The following is a 16,698-nucleotide window of genomic DNA, read 5'->3' as shown; positions in this document are numbered from 1 at the left end:
ATATTACAGTCCTTTGGCGTGCCAGTTTTCCTTCTTTGTCACTGGCACAGCACGCAAACGAATTGACCAAAAGAAATTGGTTCTCAAACTTCAGCGAGACACCTCTTGATTTTTAGGAGTTGGTAAAAGAGGTGGTAAAAATTGTCCACTCCGTTGGTCACGTTTTTGAACCGCACGGGCCAACCACTTCCTTCCACCGTAGCTCAGCTAAAAGAACATTGTTTGAAAATGCAACTTCCTAGATGAGTAGGACTTGTGCCTGTTTTCAATTTCAGCTCCTTGCGGGGTGGGTGAGTGAGTGAAAAGGACATAGAGCTGGCGAGATATGATCAAACTGCCTCCTGCTCTGGATCTCCAGAAGAGAGATCTACAGACACCGGATTTGTGAGCTAAAACTCCCTTTCAAATTGATCTGAACTTCAACTCAAGAAGGCAATGAATGCTTTATTTCTTATGTCTGGGCTCCTTCTGTCCTGGAGCATTTTCCAATATAGCGAAGGGGCTGGAAACGGTGAGTTAACTTGCGTTCCGTTTGCAATTCTGAAAATATAATAAGGGAAGGCAAACTATTCTAGCGAATTCCATTTCCCGTGGGTGGATTTGTCTCGGAACGTGGCCTGTGAATTGAAATCAAAATTCTGAAGCGAAGAATTGAAGATGATTTTTCTTTTGCAGATGATTTAAGTCGTAGTTGGCAGGATGGGAGAATGGTTGCGTGTCTCCCGGGAAGCCAAATCAGGTGGCAGCTTCACATGATCCATCTAGCAATAGCAATAGCAGTAGACTTATATACCGCTTCATAGGGCTTTCAGGCCTCTCTAAGCGGTTTACAGAGAGTCAGCATATTGCCCCCAACAATCTGGGTCCTCATTTTACCCACCTCGGAAGGATGGAAGGCTGAGTCAACCCTGAGCCGGTGAGATTTGAACCGCTGACCTGCTGATCTAGCAGTAGCCTGCAGTGCTGCATTTAACCACTGCGCCAACATCTACAAATGTTGCTTGTACAGAACAACGCTCTTGGAATCGTATTTTGTGGTCTAATTGTCCCTGAGGATGTTTTTAGCTGATAGAAAGTTTATTAAATAAGTTTGTCCCATTCTTGGTAGCGAATTGGCTGCTGAACTACCATTTCCAGCAGGAACAATCAGTTTGTCTCATGCTGAAGGGTGTTGGGAATTGTAGTTCACAAATCACTGGTAGAGTTAGCCCTTTACTGAAAATGAGAGAGAAAGAAAGAGAAATGCACAGTAAAATTAGCCTCAAGGTAAATCCAACTTTGGTGTCTGTACCCATGATATAATAAAGATGTGGAGACTCTAGAAAGAGTGCAGAGAGGAGCCACAAAGATGACTAGGGGATTGGAAGATAAAACATAGGAAGAAGAACAGTTGCTGGAATTGCATTATGTCTGGTTTAACGAAGAGAAGGATTAGGGGGGTGACAGAATACCAGTCTTCCAATCTTTGAAAGGCCACCACAAAGATGTGGGGTATCAATCCATTTTCAAAGACACCTGAAAGCAGAAGAAGCAATGAATGGAAACTAATGAAGGAGAGAAGCAACCTAGGAATAATGGGAAATTTTCCGAAAGAACCGTAGAATGGTTCGCTTTCAGAAGTTGTGAATGCTCCATCACTGGAAGAAAAATTGGACAATCATTTACCTGAAATAGCAGTTAGACTTATATACCGGTATATGGTATAGAGTTTCCTGGTTGAGCAAGGGTTAGACTAGAAGACCTCCAAGATCCCTTCCAACTCTTATTCTGTTCTATCCAGAAACCTGGATAAGGGAGTACATGCCCTGCAATTTTCTTATTCCTAGATGTTTTTTTCTTTTTAAAAAGCCCCCACTATCCTTTCCAACCAACAATCTTGGGAACAAGGGTGTAATTCAGCCAGTTTGGACTGGTTCAGGCGAACCGGTAGCTCCGGCAATCAGCTGAGAGCGAACCGGTTCGCTCCGACAATCAGATGTGTGCGCTCAGCGAACCAATTGTTACACTGGTTGGATCCCACCACTGCAAGTTGGGAGTTTCTGAGTTTCTACACAATTTCATGTATTTTCGCAGGACAAGGAGAAATGGGGAATCCAGTTGCAGAAGGAGGAAACCCACATCTGATTAATGACAAGTCTTTAGCAGCCACCCGCAGACAAGAAAAGTAGATTTCCAGAGTTTTATTAACCAGAAACATTGAGAAAGAAAAGGGAATTAAGTTACAAAACCAAAGACAAGAACTTACCTAGTTCTTGAAAATTACTTGTGGGCTTTTTTTAAAAACCTTTCTTTCTTCTTTCCTCTTTAACTTTTCTGATTTTGGGAAGAAGGAGTCTTAACCTCATTAAGAAGTCAGGAAACCTACAAGGCTTGTGATAGGAGTCTCCCAAGGCATGTTCTTCCATTTTTTTTTTGTTCACAGAGACGACTTTGGGTGAAAGGGAAGGGACTGAAAGTAAGACCTGGTCGAAAGTAAAACCTGGCTGACATAAGTGCAAGCTACGGAGCAGATAAAATGTGGTTCCATCAAGCAGCAGCTTCAAAGAATTGTTTGAACTCTTGAGAGAAAGGCGGCTGACTTTGATGGAAAGTGAGAGTTAGTTACGCACACGGCTGGTTTCACTTGAAGATTGTTTTTTTTCATTGTACTATCTTTGAATATATATATATATATATATATATATATATATATATATATATATATATATATATATATATACATACATACATACATACATACATACATACATACATATATATATATATATATATATATATATATATATATATATATTTGTTATATTTATGCTGATAAATAAATAAAGGGAGACTAGTATAGATCTATTTCAAGCTATTTAGCTCTCATCAGCTAGCCATACCCAAGTTTTTGGGAATCGAACCTGTGCTCCATTGCCTCCCAGGCAGGGAGTTAACCTTTTGAGCTACAGAGAACGACTCCTTTATCAGCCAGCCAGGGTGGGAGGTATATACTTAAAGTCACAACCCCTGGTATGCCCAAGTATGGGAGGAAGATGACTACTTCCATTCTCTGTCCTTCGGCTCGTCACAAGAGACCATCCAGACAGAAACCCAATATTTTTACTGTTGCCTTTTTGTTACATTTTGTTGTATTTGTGCTGATAAATAAATAAAGGGAGACTAGTATAGATCTATTTCAAGCTATTTAGGTCTCATCAGATATCCATACCCTTACTGAGACAGCCCAGGTTCGATTCCCAGTAAGGGTATGGCTAGCTGATGAGAGCTAAATAGCTTGAAATAGATCTATACTAGTCTCCCTCCCTTTATTTATTTATCAGCACAAATACAAGATATATATATATATATATATATATATATATATATATATATATATATGTGTGTGTGTGTGTGTGTGTGTGTGTGTGTGTGTGTGTGTATGTGTGTGTGTGTGTGCGCGCGCAATATTTATATATAAGATATATATATATATATATATGTATGTGTGTGTGTGTGTGTATATGTGTATATATATATGTATGTATGTATGTACATATATATACCATGCAAAATCTGTCCTGCAACATATATAGGACAAATGAACAGGAGAATAAATGCACACATCACAGAATGCAGTAAGAAAAAAAGAAAAAACTTTCTCCCTTTTCCAGCACCTTAAAGCTACAGGACATGAAATTAATTTTGAAGGGAATATTATATATATCAGCACAAATAACACACACACACACACACATATATATATATAATCGTAAAGACCCAAGCAACAAAGTTATCGTCATAAGTAGAAAGGGAGATAGGTAATAGGAGAGATGAGAAGAAGAATAAAAAAAAATAAGGCAGAGGAGGTCCCCACCATTTTTAACACCAGGGACCAATTTTCTAGAAGACATTTTTTACCCACAAATTGGCGGTGTAAGGAGAAACATGCAACCTAAATCCTGCACATACACCTGCCACTCACCTTCACCTGTTTGGCCTGATTCCTAACAGGCTACACAGTGGTGGGTTGCACTTATCTTCACTACTGGTTTGCTGATCGCGCATGTGAGGCTTCTGTTCGCATGTGTGCGTGATCCACCGGCCCTGTGACAACCAGCTGATTGTCGGAGCTCGCACAGGTGCAACATGCTGTGTTGGTGTGCAATTTGCCTTTTGCCATAAAAACAGGTAGAGAGCACCGGCGGGCAAGTGTGCCAAAAAAGCCACTGTATCGGTTCCCTCTCAGCTGCTCCGGGCCACTACCGGTTTGGCTGAACTGGGCCGAACCGGCATCAACCCTAAGATGACCAGATTTTCAGATTGGTAAAGAGGGACACCTTTCACCGGGGGGGGGGGGGGGGGGGCTTGATTAAAAATTTTATACGGAGCAACAAAATTTTTCATATAACGCAAAAATAGTATTGTAATATTTTTGTTTATTTCAACATAACTACAATTTACAAATATAAATTGTAACTGTTGCCAAACATCAAAATTTTGATCACGTGACCATGAGGATGCTGCAATGGTCGCTAAGTGTGAAAATGGTCGCTAAGTGTGAAAAATGGTCATCAGTCACTTTTTTCAATGCCATTGTAACTTTGGTCACTATACCACCTTTCTTGCCACAGTTCTTAAGTGAATAACTGCAGCTGGTATTTTGTATTTTGGATAGAATCTTTTTTTAAATCGTCTAAGACAATTTAAAAAAAGAATCCACACAGAATAAAACTATTTTGAAAAATCCTATGCACAATAAATAAAATATTATTTTAAAATACATTAAAAAAATAAAAGAAAAAAACCCAGCTCACTTACCAGCAGGCAGACACTCCAAGTCAATCCAGAATGATGTAGATGTTAATACAAAGAACTGAGCAAATTAAAATGGTGAAATTATTAGTCCTAGGGAAATATTTTTCAAAGAAACTTTGCCACCATTTTTTCCACACGAGCCGATCTCCAACCTCCGTGCCCCTCCCCTCTGGAAAATCCAGGAAGGAACACTCACGACTTCTCTAGCCAATGTATTTCCTGGAGCTCTATGGTACTGGGTCATTTTTTCTTATAAAATGAGGTAAAAGGGCGGGGTGTGTGTGTCCATTTTCTTGCTTTAACATTTTAATTATATCTTCAATGAAAGTACTGAGACAGAGAGATAGGTTAGTTAGACAGAGTGTCTTTTGTCTTGCCCCAGTTAGGATTTCTTAAGCAAATCCACTGGGCTTTCAACATGAAGCCAGAAAATCGGGACTTTTTAAAAATGCCCCGGGACACGGGACAAATTGTTAGAAATCGTGACTGTCCCGCCGAAATTGGGACGTCTGGTCACCTTAAGCAACCCACCTCTGCCGTCACGGCCCGGGACCGATCCACGGCCTAGTTCGGTGAAGACGCCTGTCCTAAGGAATGATATGAAGGCGCTTCTGCTTCCTTGGATCTTTTCCATTCTGGAAGAATGGTGGAAGAATGCAATGGATCCATCCAATGTGGCCTTTCAAGCTGACATGATCAAAGAAGCACCATGTTTATAGTTTCTCTCTTTTTTAATTTACAGATGAATGTCCTGAACCCGATACAACTAAATTTGCAGAGTATCACATAGATTGGTATATTGTGGGTACCTGGGCTCGATATTATTGCAATCCCGGCTCCCAGAGAGCAGCAGGAGTAAGTAACATTATCAGATGCAAGAAGATTTCTGGAGTTGCTCAATGGACGGACATATCCAAACCACTTTGCATAGGTAAGAGGTGGGATTGCTGAGAATCCTTTTGGTAGCCTGGGTCTTGGGCAGGGGTGGGATTCAGCCGGTTCACACTGATAATTTTACATCCAGTTCACCAAACTGGTTGTTGCAAGGATCAGCTGGCCCCCTCCCAGGAATCTCAATGCGGCTCGTTCGTCATGCCAGGTAAGTGCAGGGCCTGCGTGGAGGCTCTGGGAGGATGAAAAATGGGCCCATTTCTGGCCTCCGGAGCCCAGGGGAGGACGTTTTCACCCTCCTGGAGGCTTGAGGAAAGGCTCGAGATGTCAGCGTTCCAAGTATCATGTAGAATTAAATCAGAGTCCAAGGCAAAACAATCCTTAAAGTTCCAATTTAATAAAGCAGACATCTTAGCACTGCTGTGTTATGGAATCCCAATTCTGGAAATGACATCAGAATCCCACCCAGTTAAAAGTTCATGATCTTGTCCCCATACCCACAATCCATCACATGGTCCAATCTTCTTCTTCCATGCTGGCGTCTCCACCCAGCTGCTTCCGGTCAGGTGTAAAAGTCCGGAGACAAAAGATGACCTTGGTCTTCGAGGAAAGAATGATAACAATACATTCCACAATCCTACTCCTGTCTATTCCCCCCTCCCATCAACTATACTAAAGAAACAGCATAATGAAATAAGAGAAAGTGTGGCAGGCCAAAATCTAAAAGGAATATAATTGCAGGCCTGACACCAGAGCCTGGGGAGGGCAAAAAACAGGCCTACTGGAAGTCTGAAAACAGGCCTGTTTCTGGCCTTCAGAGGGCCTCCAGAGCCTGGGGGAGGCCATTTCCCCCCTCCCTGAGGTTCAAAGAAAGCCACTGGAGCCTGGGGAAGGCACAAAACACCATGGTGAGGTGTTTAGAAAGGCAGAATGGTAGGATTAGGAGCTGGACTCAGCTGGCTCCTGCTGGGGCTATTAAGAAAGACTTGGAGGCTGCTTCCTGCCTCCAAGAGCCTGTTTCTCCATTTCTCTTTTAGAGAAATATAAGAATTTTCCTTTAAAAAAAAATATTCCTCAAAATATTTCCTTCTTTTAGGAGGGTAGGTTGCTGACTTTCTACACAAATTTCAGCTCTAATTCATCAAGCCACACCCATCTTGCATTATTTCTCAACTTTTATGCACAGAGCCACGGATCTGAAAAAGATCTGAGCAAAAGGGGAAAAAAAGTGGCTAGTTTGATAAGAATATCTGCCCAACGGTAGGTTTTATCTGGCTCCCCTTCTTACCAATTCTCAAAAGTTTGGGGGCTTGGTTAAAAGAGAGGCAACACACCAACAGCTGCGTAAGGCTAACGTGGACCAACATGGGCGGTGGCACATTTTTCCGCCTGTCCCCAGACCTCTGAACTTGCTTCAGTGAGAAACACCCCCCCCGCTAATTCTTTATCAGACAATCGTGAAGCTGATATCATCGCTGTAGGAAAAACATTGTGGTTATCTTCTACTGTCTCCAGGAAGTGTGTGTCTGCTTCGGCAGAGAGCTATGACTACTCCAACTGCGCAGTTTATGTGTAATATTTTTTAGTGTACTGATGTATTAATACTGTAAAATATAAAAATACAAAAGAAAATAGTAGGAAAGTTGGGAGAGGGGAAAGAGAAGGGGAAGGCTGGATTATTGCAATGCGCTCTACATGGGGCTACCCCTGAAAAGCGTTCGGAGACTACAGCTAGTCCAGAATGCAGCCGCGCGAACGATATTGGGTGTACCGAGATACACCCATATTGACCCAATTTTGGTTGGTTTTCTTTCAGCGCTGCCTTCCACCGGAAAATGGGAGACTAGTTCCATTGGGCCCCAAATCAGTACCAGCAACCCAACAGCCATAGAAGGTAACTCCAAGTATTTTCTTGTTGAAACACCACTTGCAATAATAGCAAATTAATTATCTGTATGGATCCATCTGAGCCCAAACCAATGAATTCCATTCATGCAACAAAGTTTGAGGACGTTGGTTTTGGGAGGCCAAAAATGTATTCAGTGTATAAGATGCACCCAGATTTTCACCGTTTTTGAGGGCGAAAGGTTTGTATTATACTCTGAAAAATATGGTAGGCCATTGCACCGTGCTCTAATGGGGTTGCGAGATCGTGAATGCAACAATAACATTTCGTTAAGTGTGAATTAGCTTGTTATGTGCAGCCACAACAATTTGGATAGATTCTATCTAGTCTCTACAATTTCAATCAGCCTATGTTTCCTCTGCCGTTGTCCCTAATTAAATGTTCTTGCCCATCTATCATCCTGTTAAATTATCCAGCTGAGTAATATTATTACATCACCAACTTCTCTAAGGACGATGAATCAGTAAGTAAATTTATCCTGCTCTGACTGTCACGTTGAGTCACCGGCTAAACTCTGATGAATTCAGGGTTGTCCGTATTTGGGGAGGCGGTCCTCTCATTTTCTCTTTGCCCTTCCCCCCAAATAGGATTTTGCGGACCTCCTGTCCCATTGAAGCACACCACTGTTAAAGTGATGAAGTATAAAGTGGGACAAGAACTGAAATTTAAAGGCTTGAATGAATCTCAAGCAGAGGCTCCCATCAATGGTATCATGACATGTGAGAACTCAACCGGAATTGCGGTTTGGTCCAGCTCAAAGCTAGAAAGCACCGATTGTGTCCACTGGCCCTCAGGGAAGCAGTGTCTCAATCCAGGTAAGAGGCCGGTGGAAGACATCCGCTGCACCCTTTAGTCCTGAAGTTTGAAAAAAAGACAGTTTACAGGCCATGTAAACTGGGAAGTAACAACATCTGTGGCGCAGTTGGCGTTGTCGGTATCGCCGATTACTTGGGGTACCAACTTCATTTGCACCTTCATATGGAGGCTTCTGCCTGATAAAGGAGGTTGTCATTGAAGGTACCACCAAACCTCACGTCTGCATAACTAAAACTGTATTTTGATGTATCATTAATACTAATGAAAAGAGGTAGTGAAATTGGAACGAAGACATTTATCTATTATCTATTTCTATATCTCTACCTACCTACCAGTTATCTATCTATCTATCTATCTATCTATCTATCTATCTATCTATCTATCCATCCATCCATCTATCTATCATCTATTCATCCATCCATCCATCCGTCTATCCATCTATCCATCCATCCATCTCTCTCTCTCTCTCTCTCTCTCTATCATCTATTCATTCATCCATCCATCCGTCTATCCATCTATTCATCTATCTATCTATCTATCTATCTATCTATCTATCTGTCTGTCTGTCTGTCTATCCATCAATCTATCATCTGTCTGTCTGTCTAACTGTCCATCCATCCATCCATCCATCATCTATCATATCATTATCATCTGTCTGTCTGTCTGTCTGTCTTACTGTCCATCCATCCATCCAGCTATCTGTATTCCGTCTATCTGTCTAACTGTCCGTCCGTCCATCCATCCATCCATCCATCCATCCATCCATCCATCCATCCATCTATCTATCTATCATCTATCTATCTATCTATCTATCTATCTATCTATCTATCTATCTATCTATCTACTATTTATCTCCTGCATTTATTATTTTTATAAATAACACAAAGTGGTGAAAATGCTTAATATTCCTTTCACCTCTTATTTCCCACAAAATAACCGCTCTGTGAACTGGGTTGGGCTGAGAGAGAGGGACCCCCCCCACCCCACCCCCCCAAGTCACCTAGATGGCTTTCATGCCTAAGGCGGGACTGGAACTCAGAGTCTCCTGGTGATTGGTCTGAAGTCACCCCAATGGCTTTCGTAACTAAGGTGAGACTAGAACTCACATCTCCTGGTTTCTAGCCTTGTGACGTCATCCCTAGACCATGTTCATTCCCACATGGTGATATTGAGGAAGTGGGATGTGACTGTTGCATTTAGTTACCATGAAATTTATGGCTTTCCTTTTTTTCCTCTTCCTCTCTTAGCTATTTTATTCATTCTGGCTGCAGGGATGATGGTCTTCATTTTATAAGGGTTCCTTGCCAGCTGAAGAGCTCCAGGTAACTTTCAATGACATGTGAGATGTAAACAAAAATGTACATCTTTTCACAAATTTCCCCCAACACCCCTAACACGGAGAAGGTTTCAAAAAATTCAGCAATGGGTTCTCTACCCGGTTGCTGAGTGACGTGGCCATGGTGGGCGTGGCTCAGTGGTGGGATTCAAATAATTTCTCTGCCCTAATGACCAGCCGGGTAGGAGGGGCTCGGTGGTCATGTGATCATGTGGGCGTGGCCAAGTCAATGTCACTCAGGTTGATGGGCACTTCGCCTTAGCTGTTACAATGGTAATAAGGGTTAACCAGAGAAACAGTTTCTGTAAGCAGGGCAATAAAGATGAGGCTAGAAACAACACCAGAATGTTTCCTTCCTGCCTTCCTTACAGGATTAGCCCTGTAAAGTGGGAAAAAACAAAAGGAGATTTCCTCCAACAACCCATTCTCCGAACTGCTTAGAAAGTTAACAACTGGTTCTCCCGAAAAAGTGCGAACTGGCTGAATCCCACCACTGGCGTGGCGGCACCATGGCGGGGCGGGGGGGGGGGCTGTTTTTGCCTTCCCCAGGCTCCAGACCAGTGTTTCTCAATCTTGGCAACTTGAAGATGTCTGGACTTCAACTCCCAGAATTCCCCAGCCAGCAAATGCTGGGAGTTGAAGTCCAGACATCTTCAAGTTGCCAAGGTTGCGAAACACTGCTCCAGACACTTTCCTCAAGCCTCTGGGAGGGCAAAAACTGCCTCCCCCAGGCTCCGGAGGGCCCTTCAGAGGCCAGAAACAGGCCTGTTTCTGATTTCCAGAACTTCTGGGAGGCCCATTTTTCGCCCTACCAGAGCCTCCGTGTGGGCCCTGCAGTTACCTGGCCTCTGAAATGGGCTTCTTGGAGACTCCTGGAAGGTGAGGGGCTGGTGGGGCTAGGCAGTCCTTACAACTGCCAGTTCAGTGAACAAGATGTAAAATTAACATCCTGGTGACATCAAGCTGTCCGAACCGGCTGAATCCCACCTCTGACTGTAACTTCAAAAATGGTTCATAAGTAGCTCTGGGGAGGTCTATTGTAACTTTGAACAGTCATTAAGCAGCCAGTTGTAAGCCGAGCACTGCCTAGTAGTACTTTAAAGCTATCATCCTAGCAATATTATAAAGTATGGGACTTGTTTTACCAATGGTTAGATTAAAAAAACCTGGGAATGAAACTGTTTACTTATGTAGTAATAGAAAGTTATAGTTATTGTTATGAAGCTTTTTTTCCCTTGTTATGATATGGAGCACTATTCACATGATATATAAAGGACAATAATGATCTCAATGTATAAGAGTGGGATGATTTGAACACTTTGGTATAATTGTATGTAGTGACCATTTTATATTAGAAAGATATTTGTATATTAAGCGGACCAATGATGATGTAATGAACAATTGATATACATATGATTTGAAATACTTAACCACTATATGGACTAATAATTAATAATGGAAAACTATTCTTGGAACTCTGGATGATTGGTGACATTATGGTCAATTGAAAATATGAATGTATATTACAAATTGGTTCCACCACAAAACCGCATTCGACTAAAGGGCGCTTGACGAAACCGCGTAACTGACATCATCACAGCGCGACAACAGCGTGGAGAAAAAAGCACGCTGTAAACGCTAAACCTAAAATTAACCCCTAAACCTAACCCCCCTAAACCTAATCCTAAACCTAACCCTAAACCTAACCCTTAACCTAACCCTAAACCTAACCCTAACCCTAACCCTTAACCTAACGCTAAACCTAAACCTAATCCTAACCCTTAACCTAACCCTAAACCTAACCCTAACCCTTAACCTAACCCTAAACCTAATCCTAACCCTAACCCTTAACCTAACCCTAAACCTAACCCTAAACCTAACCCTAAACCTAACCCTTACCTTAACTTGAATCAGCTTGCTTTCAAAGCGCTATTTAAAGCGCCCTTCTTTCTCCGCGCTCGCTGTTGTCGCCCTGTTGATGACATCAGCGACGCGGTTTAATCGGGCGCGCTTTAGTCGAGCGCGGTTTTGTCATGCCACGTACAAATTAATGGAAATTCTTTGTTCTAATCTCCGCTTTTTCTCCTTGGAGATAGGTAATATTATAATACTTTAAAGACTCATTGTTATTTGATAGATAATGATGAATTCAAGGAAATAAGGGTTGTTGCAAATGAAAGAATATTAATGGTAATTTGAACACATAATGCTCAATGACAGCGAAATATTCAGTTATGTTTAACGCAAAACCAGTGATGTTATTCTTAACCTTAAGAATTGATGCACAAAAACTTGTAACCAAATGATATGCTTGATGAAATGGAGGAAAGTTGTTTTTTTCTTCTTATTTATTTATTTATTAGATTTTGTATGCCGCCCACTCTCAAAAGAGACTCAGGGCGGCTTACAATAAAAGGGAGGGGGGATATATTAAAAAATAAACAACAGTTTAAAATTACACGACAGTCACAAACCTGAAGTGGGGCTGGACAACTCAATAGATAAAGCATTCTTGCTTTTGTTTTGTATGTGTTTTTTTTTTAAGAAAAAGAATAAAAACATATATTAAAAAAAAGCTATTGTCCTGAAGGCAGGCAATTTTAAATCCTGTATTTATTTATTTATTATTATTATGTTTCTGCAGGCACAAGGAAGCTCCCTGGGAAGATACGTATCCAGTATAATTCTGTAATTCAGTTCTACAGAAGGAAAATAGAAACAGAAATGGAAGATCCAGAGCTCCATATATACATGTATGACCTGAAATGATTGAGGTCACACCACATGCTTAACGTTTACTGGTTAACCCACTTTCGCAGTTTACACAATACGCGAAGACACAAATGAACGAAACAGGCTGACTTTGTATAACAAACCACACAAAAAACTAACTAAGTTTAAAGCTGATTAGGCTTAGCTTGTTCTAAGAATGAAGCCCCTGGAATTTTTAACTGAGCCGGTTGGATGTGTTATAGAAACCCTGCCAACGGGTTTCCAAATCTTTCCTGAAAACCATGTTTGCTACCCACCCTTGGAAGTAAACCAACGTTGCAGAGCCTTTTCAGGAATGGCCCCCAACCATCTCATTTCCTATAGAGGATCTCTTGCTCGCTTTCCAGCTGGCTGTTAGAACTTGAGGAGGACTTCTCCATAAGAGTTTCCGATGGCCCAGATTCTTCACCAACTTCTTTTGTTATTTTTCCTTCTTTTTTTTACTGTGACTATATTCTTGCTTTATAGAGGCAGGGTTTTGTTGTTATTATTTTTTGTTTATTCATATGACCAGCTGACATGATTGATAGACTGACTGGCTGTTTAAAGCAAAGGTCTCTGTCTTCTTTTTGATGAGACTAAATGAAAGTGTAACCAACGTTTTAAGCTATGGAACTATAAGGAGGGACAAAAAGTAATCATTGTGGTGGAACGTAATCTGGATTCCCAGAAGGGAGAGGCTGCATTCCAGAGGACCAAGAGACGGAGAAGTTTAGATAGCTTAGTTGAGAGGCAGAGAATTAAGACGGCGCCCCCTTACTAATTCTCAGAACATATCATTCTTGATACAAATAGTTGCTTTAGTTTGGTAACCATAGTTTAGTTTAGCTTTACTTTGGATTTTTCTCTGTAGGTGAGGAATAATAAAAGAAGCTACTTAGAAGTAACTCATTGTCTCTTTCTTGGTTCTTCATGTCAAATATTAACTTTCTATTAAAAATCTTTGTAAAAAAATTGTTCTTTTCCTAACTGACAAATGTAGCAGGGAATTCTTCATTCGGAGTCTGAGGACTCAAGCATATCTTCTCTGCTTTCTAGAATGCTCCTCTTCAGTGGTGGGATTCACTTACCTTCCCTAGGTAAAGGTAAATGTTCCCCTCGCACATATGTGTTAGTCGTTCCTGACTCTAGGGGGCAGTGCTCATCTCCATTTCAAAGCCAAAGAGCCAGTGCTGTCCAAAGATGTCTCCACTGTCATGTGGCCGGCATAACTAAACACTGAAGGCGCACGGAATGCTGTTACCTTCCCACCAAAGGTGGTCCCTATTTTTCTACTTGCATTTTTACGTGGTTTTGAACTGCTAGGTTGGCAGAAGCTGGGACAAGTAACGGGAGCTCACCCCGTTATGCAGCGCTAGGGATTCGAACCGCTGAACTGGCAGGAAATGGCATAGTTACAGTTATAGTTCTGAGTCATCTTTGTAAACGAATTGTCCTTTGCCTAACTGACAGAGTAGAAAATACTTCATTCAGAGTCCGAGGACTCGAGAATCTCTTCTCTGCTTTCTAGAATGGTCCTCTTAACAGAAGATGTGTTGACCAAGCCTCAAACATGACTCCTTATTTTTGACTGTCACCTGCTTGTCACATAAACATCATTTATTTATAATGGGTGGAATAAAGATAATATCATGAAGAAGATTCGGGGAATGGAGAGGGGGAGAAACGCTGCCAGGGCATTTTGTCTTGTGGTTAATGCAAAACTGGAGACAATTATTTGATGGCAGCAAAGAGTTTGATTTTTTTTTCCAAAAAGCACAAAGCAGATTCCTGGTCCTGACAAAACCCCTTTTATTAAGCGAATGTGGATTTCTCCCATTCATATTTGGCAAAGGCCTGGTAGAGTCTTTCAAAGGTGAATTTATGAGCACAGACCTTATCTAGCTTGGAAAGCTGCCATGTAAATATTGTCCAAACGCAGTGCTGTGCAAGAGAAAGTCTTGGCACAGAGTCTCTGAGATTCACGGACAGATCTTCACACTCCTGAAACGAATAAACAAACAAATTGCTTCCTGCAAAAGCCCCCTCCCCTTTCGCTCCTCTTTTATTCCCTATGGGAGGGGCCATTCACCATCCACCTGTGGCTTTACTCCCAAGTTGAACCTGATTTCTTAGCTGCTCATTCATTTAATAAAAGGGGTTTTGTCAGGACCAGGAATCTGCTTCGGGCTTTTGGGTGTAGCCTTTGTACGGGGGTCCTCTCCCTCTCATTCTCCCTCCCTGTTCTCTATTCTGCCTCTCCCTCACATTCTTTTTCTGCTGTTCTCCCTCTTCTACTCTTAGTAAACCTTTAAAGGGTGCTTGTGAGTTTAATTAATTGGCATGGTGCTGCCCCCTTCTGACTTCAATTTAATGCCAACAGAGGTCCTGGAAAGTGCTGAGAAGCCATTTTTATCTGCACTGTATCTTCTAAGATCAATTCAGGATTTCTAATTGCAGGTTGTTGGACAGCTACCTGGTCAGAGGTGGGTTTCAAAATCCAGCGCTACGGGTTTGCTCGTAGTCACGCAGAAGCATCCAGGAAGGTGGGCGGAGGCTCCCGCTGCTGCCGCCACTATCAGTTCAGCGGATCCAATATCTATATGAATGGTTCTTGTCGGCCATGAAATGGATGAGAGCACAGAAATTTATCCAAACCCAGAGAGATTCTGGGTCAGCTTGGGGCAAAATAGAGGATAGGAATTCCGTTTGCCTTGGATGGATTTAACATCCCAAGAGATGAAGGGCTTGCAATTCACTTGAAGCGAAGTGAATTGGAAGCCCTTCATGGCATCGGACCTGAGTACCTGAGAGACCGCCTCCTGCCAATTACCTCCCATTCGATCGCACAGACTAGGCCTTCTCCGGATTCCATCTGCCAGCCAATGTCGGCTGGCAACCCCCCGGGGGAGAGCCTTCTCTGTTGCAGCTCCGACCCTCTGGAACGAGCTCCCCGTGGAGATCCGGACCCTTACGACCCTCCCGGCCTTCTGTAAAGCCACTAAGTCCTGGCTGCTCCGGCTGGCGGGGGGCTGTTGAAGTATCCAGCCCCACGGTAACTATGAATGTTGTTGTATTTTAAATTGTTTGCTTGTCTTATTTATTCCCTTCCCCTTTTTATTGTAAGCCGCCCGGAGTCCTCCGGGAGTGGGCGGCATACAAGACTAATAAACAACAAGCCTTATTTTGCTGTAGGTTTGAACGTTCTCAATTTGGAAGTCCTCGAAGCGAGGTTCCAATTCACTTGTTCCTCTCTTGAGTTATCCAGTGGTGGGGATCCTGCCAGTTTAACAACCGGTTTGGTGATTGCGCGCTCCCCGTGCATGTGAAGTTTTAAGGACACTTACCTTCTGCGTTACTGCTGAGGAGTAACACAACTGAGGCGCGGCAATAGGTTCTGCCACACAAATCAGCTGAGAAGATATAGGTCAGTATAGCGCAGGGGGGGGCACCTGATTGTCAGAGTGAACCGGTTTGCTCCCAGCTGATTGTCGGAGCTACCGTCCGAACTGATCCGAACCGGCTGAATCCCACCCCTGGAGTTATCCCACATTGGATTGTCCTGCAGCGAGTTGGCCATGGTTAGTTAGCTGTGGCAAGTCAGCTGTGGTGGTGCCAGGGCAAGTCGGCTGGGGTGAGTCAGCCGCAATGAATTCTCCCATTCTGAATGTCAGAGAATGCTTTAGAGCAGTGTTTTTCAACCTTGGCTACTTGGAGATGTCCGGACTTCAACTCCCAGAATTCCCCAGCCAGCATGGCTGGCTGGGGAATTCTGGGAGTTGAAGTCCGGACATCTCCAAGTAGCCAAGGTTGAGAAACACTGCTTTAGAGGCTAGATTTTTACACAGTCCTGGGATCTCCTGGTGGTCTCCGATCCATGTTCTTCTTACCACAGACCTACCAAAGATTTCCAAGGACTGCCATCTGCTAAGGCATTCTGGAACAATTGCACATTTTATAAAATAGGGTTTCCAAATTTTCTTAAGAACCCACAGAAAGACGAGTCCCCTTCGGGGGAAAAGGGCGGCATATAAATATAATAAATGAAATGAAATGAAAGCATTTAAAATGTTATTCTTTATAGTCATAGAGTGACAATAGAAACTGCGTCGTGGATAGGCTATAAAATAACGTGACAGAATCCAGAATCCATACATTTCAAAAAAGATCAAGTAGATCAGAGGGCACAAGCCACTGAGAAAGA

General features: G+C 42.4%; 1 protein-coding gene across 1 annotated transcript; it reads left to right on the top strand.

Moving 5' to 3' along the window:
- The first annotated feature begins 258 nt into the window (after positions 1–258).
- Positions 259–13,420, top strand: LOC116511417. Its single transcript, XM_032221422.1, has 6 exons — positions 259–511; positions 5,537–5,725; positions 7,502–7,579; positions 8,179–8,406; positions 9,655–9,729; positions 12,388–13,420. Exons 1-5 carry the CDS (start codon positions 436–438, stop codon positions 9,699–9,701), a joined length of 618 nt encoding a protein of 205 aa, XP_032077313.1. The 5' UTR covers positions 259–435; the 3' UTR covers positions 9,702–9,729; positions 12,388–13,420.
- The last annotated feature ends 3,278 nt before the right edge of the window (positions 13,421–16,698 follow it).

Source organism: Thamnophis elegans, chromosome 7 (genome assembly GCF_009769535.1).
Source record: "Thamnophis elegans isolate rThaEle1 chromosome 7, rThaEle1.pri, whole genome shotgun sequence".
Classification (NCBI taxonomy): Eukaryota; Metazoa; Chordata; class Lepidosauria; order Squamata; family Colubridae; genus Thamnophis; species Thamnophis elegans.
This window is presented reverse-complemented; position numbering and strand designations above follow the sequence as displayed.

Coding starts and splice junctions, on each gene's coding strand:
- LOC116511417 (XM_032221422.1), top strand. CDS start 436: ATGAATGCTTTATTTCTTATGTCTGGGCTCCTTCTGTCCTGGAGCATT. Junction 512..5,536: donor TAGCGAAGGGGCTGGAAACG/GTGAGTTAACTT, acceptor TTTAATTTACAG/ATGAATGTCCTGAACCCGAT. Junction 7,580..8,178: donor CAACCCAACAGCCATAGAAG/GTAACTCCAAGT, acceptor CCCCCCAAATAG/GATTTTGCGGACCTCCTGTC.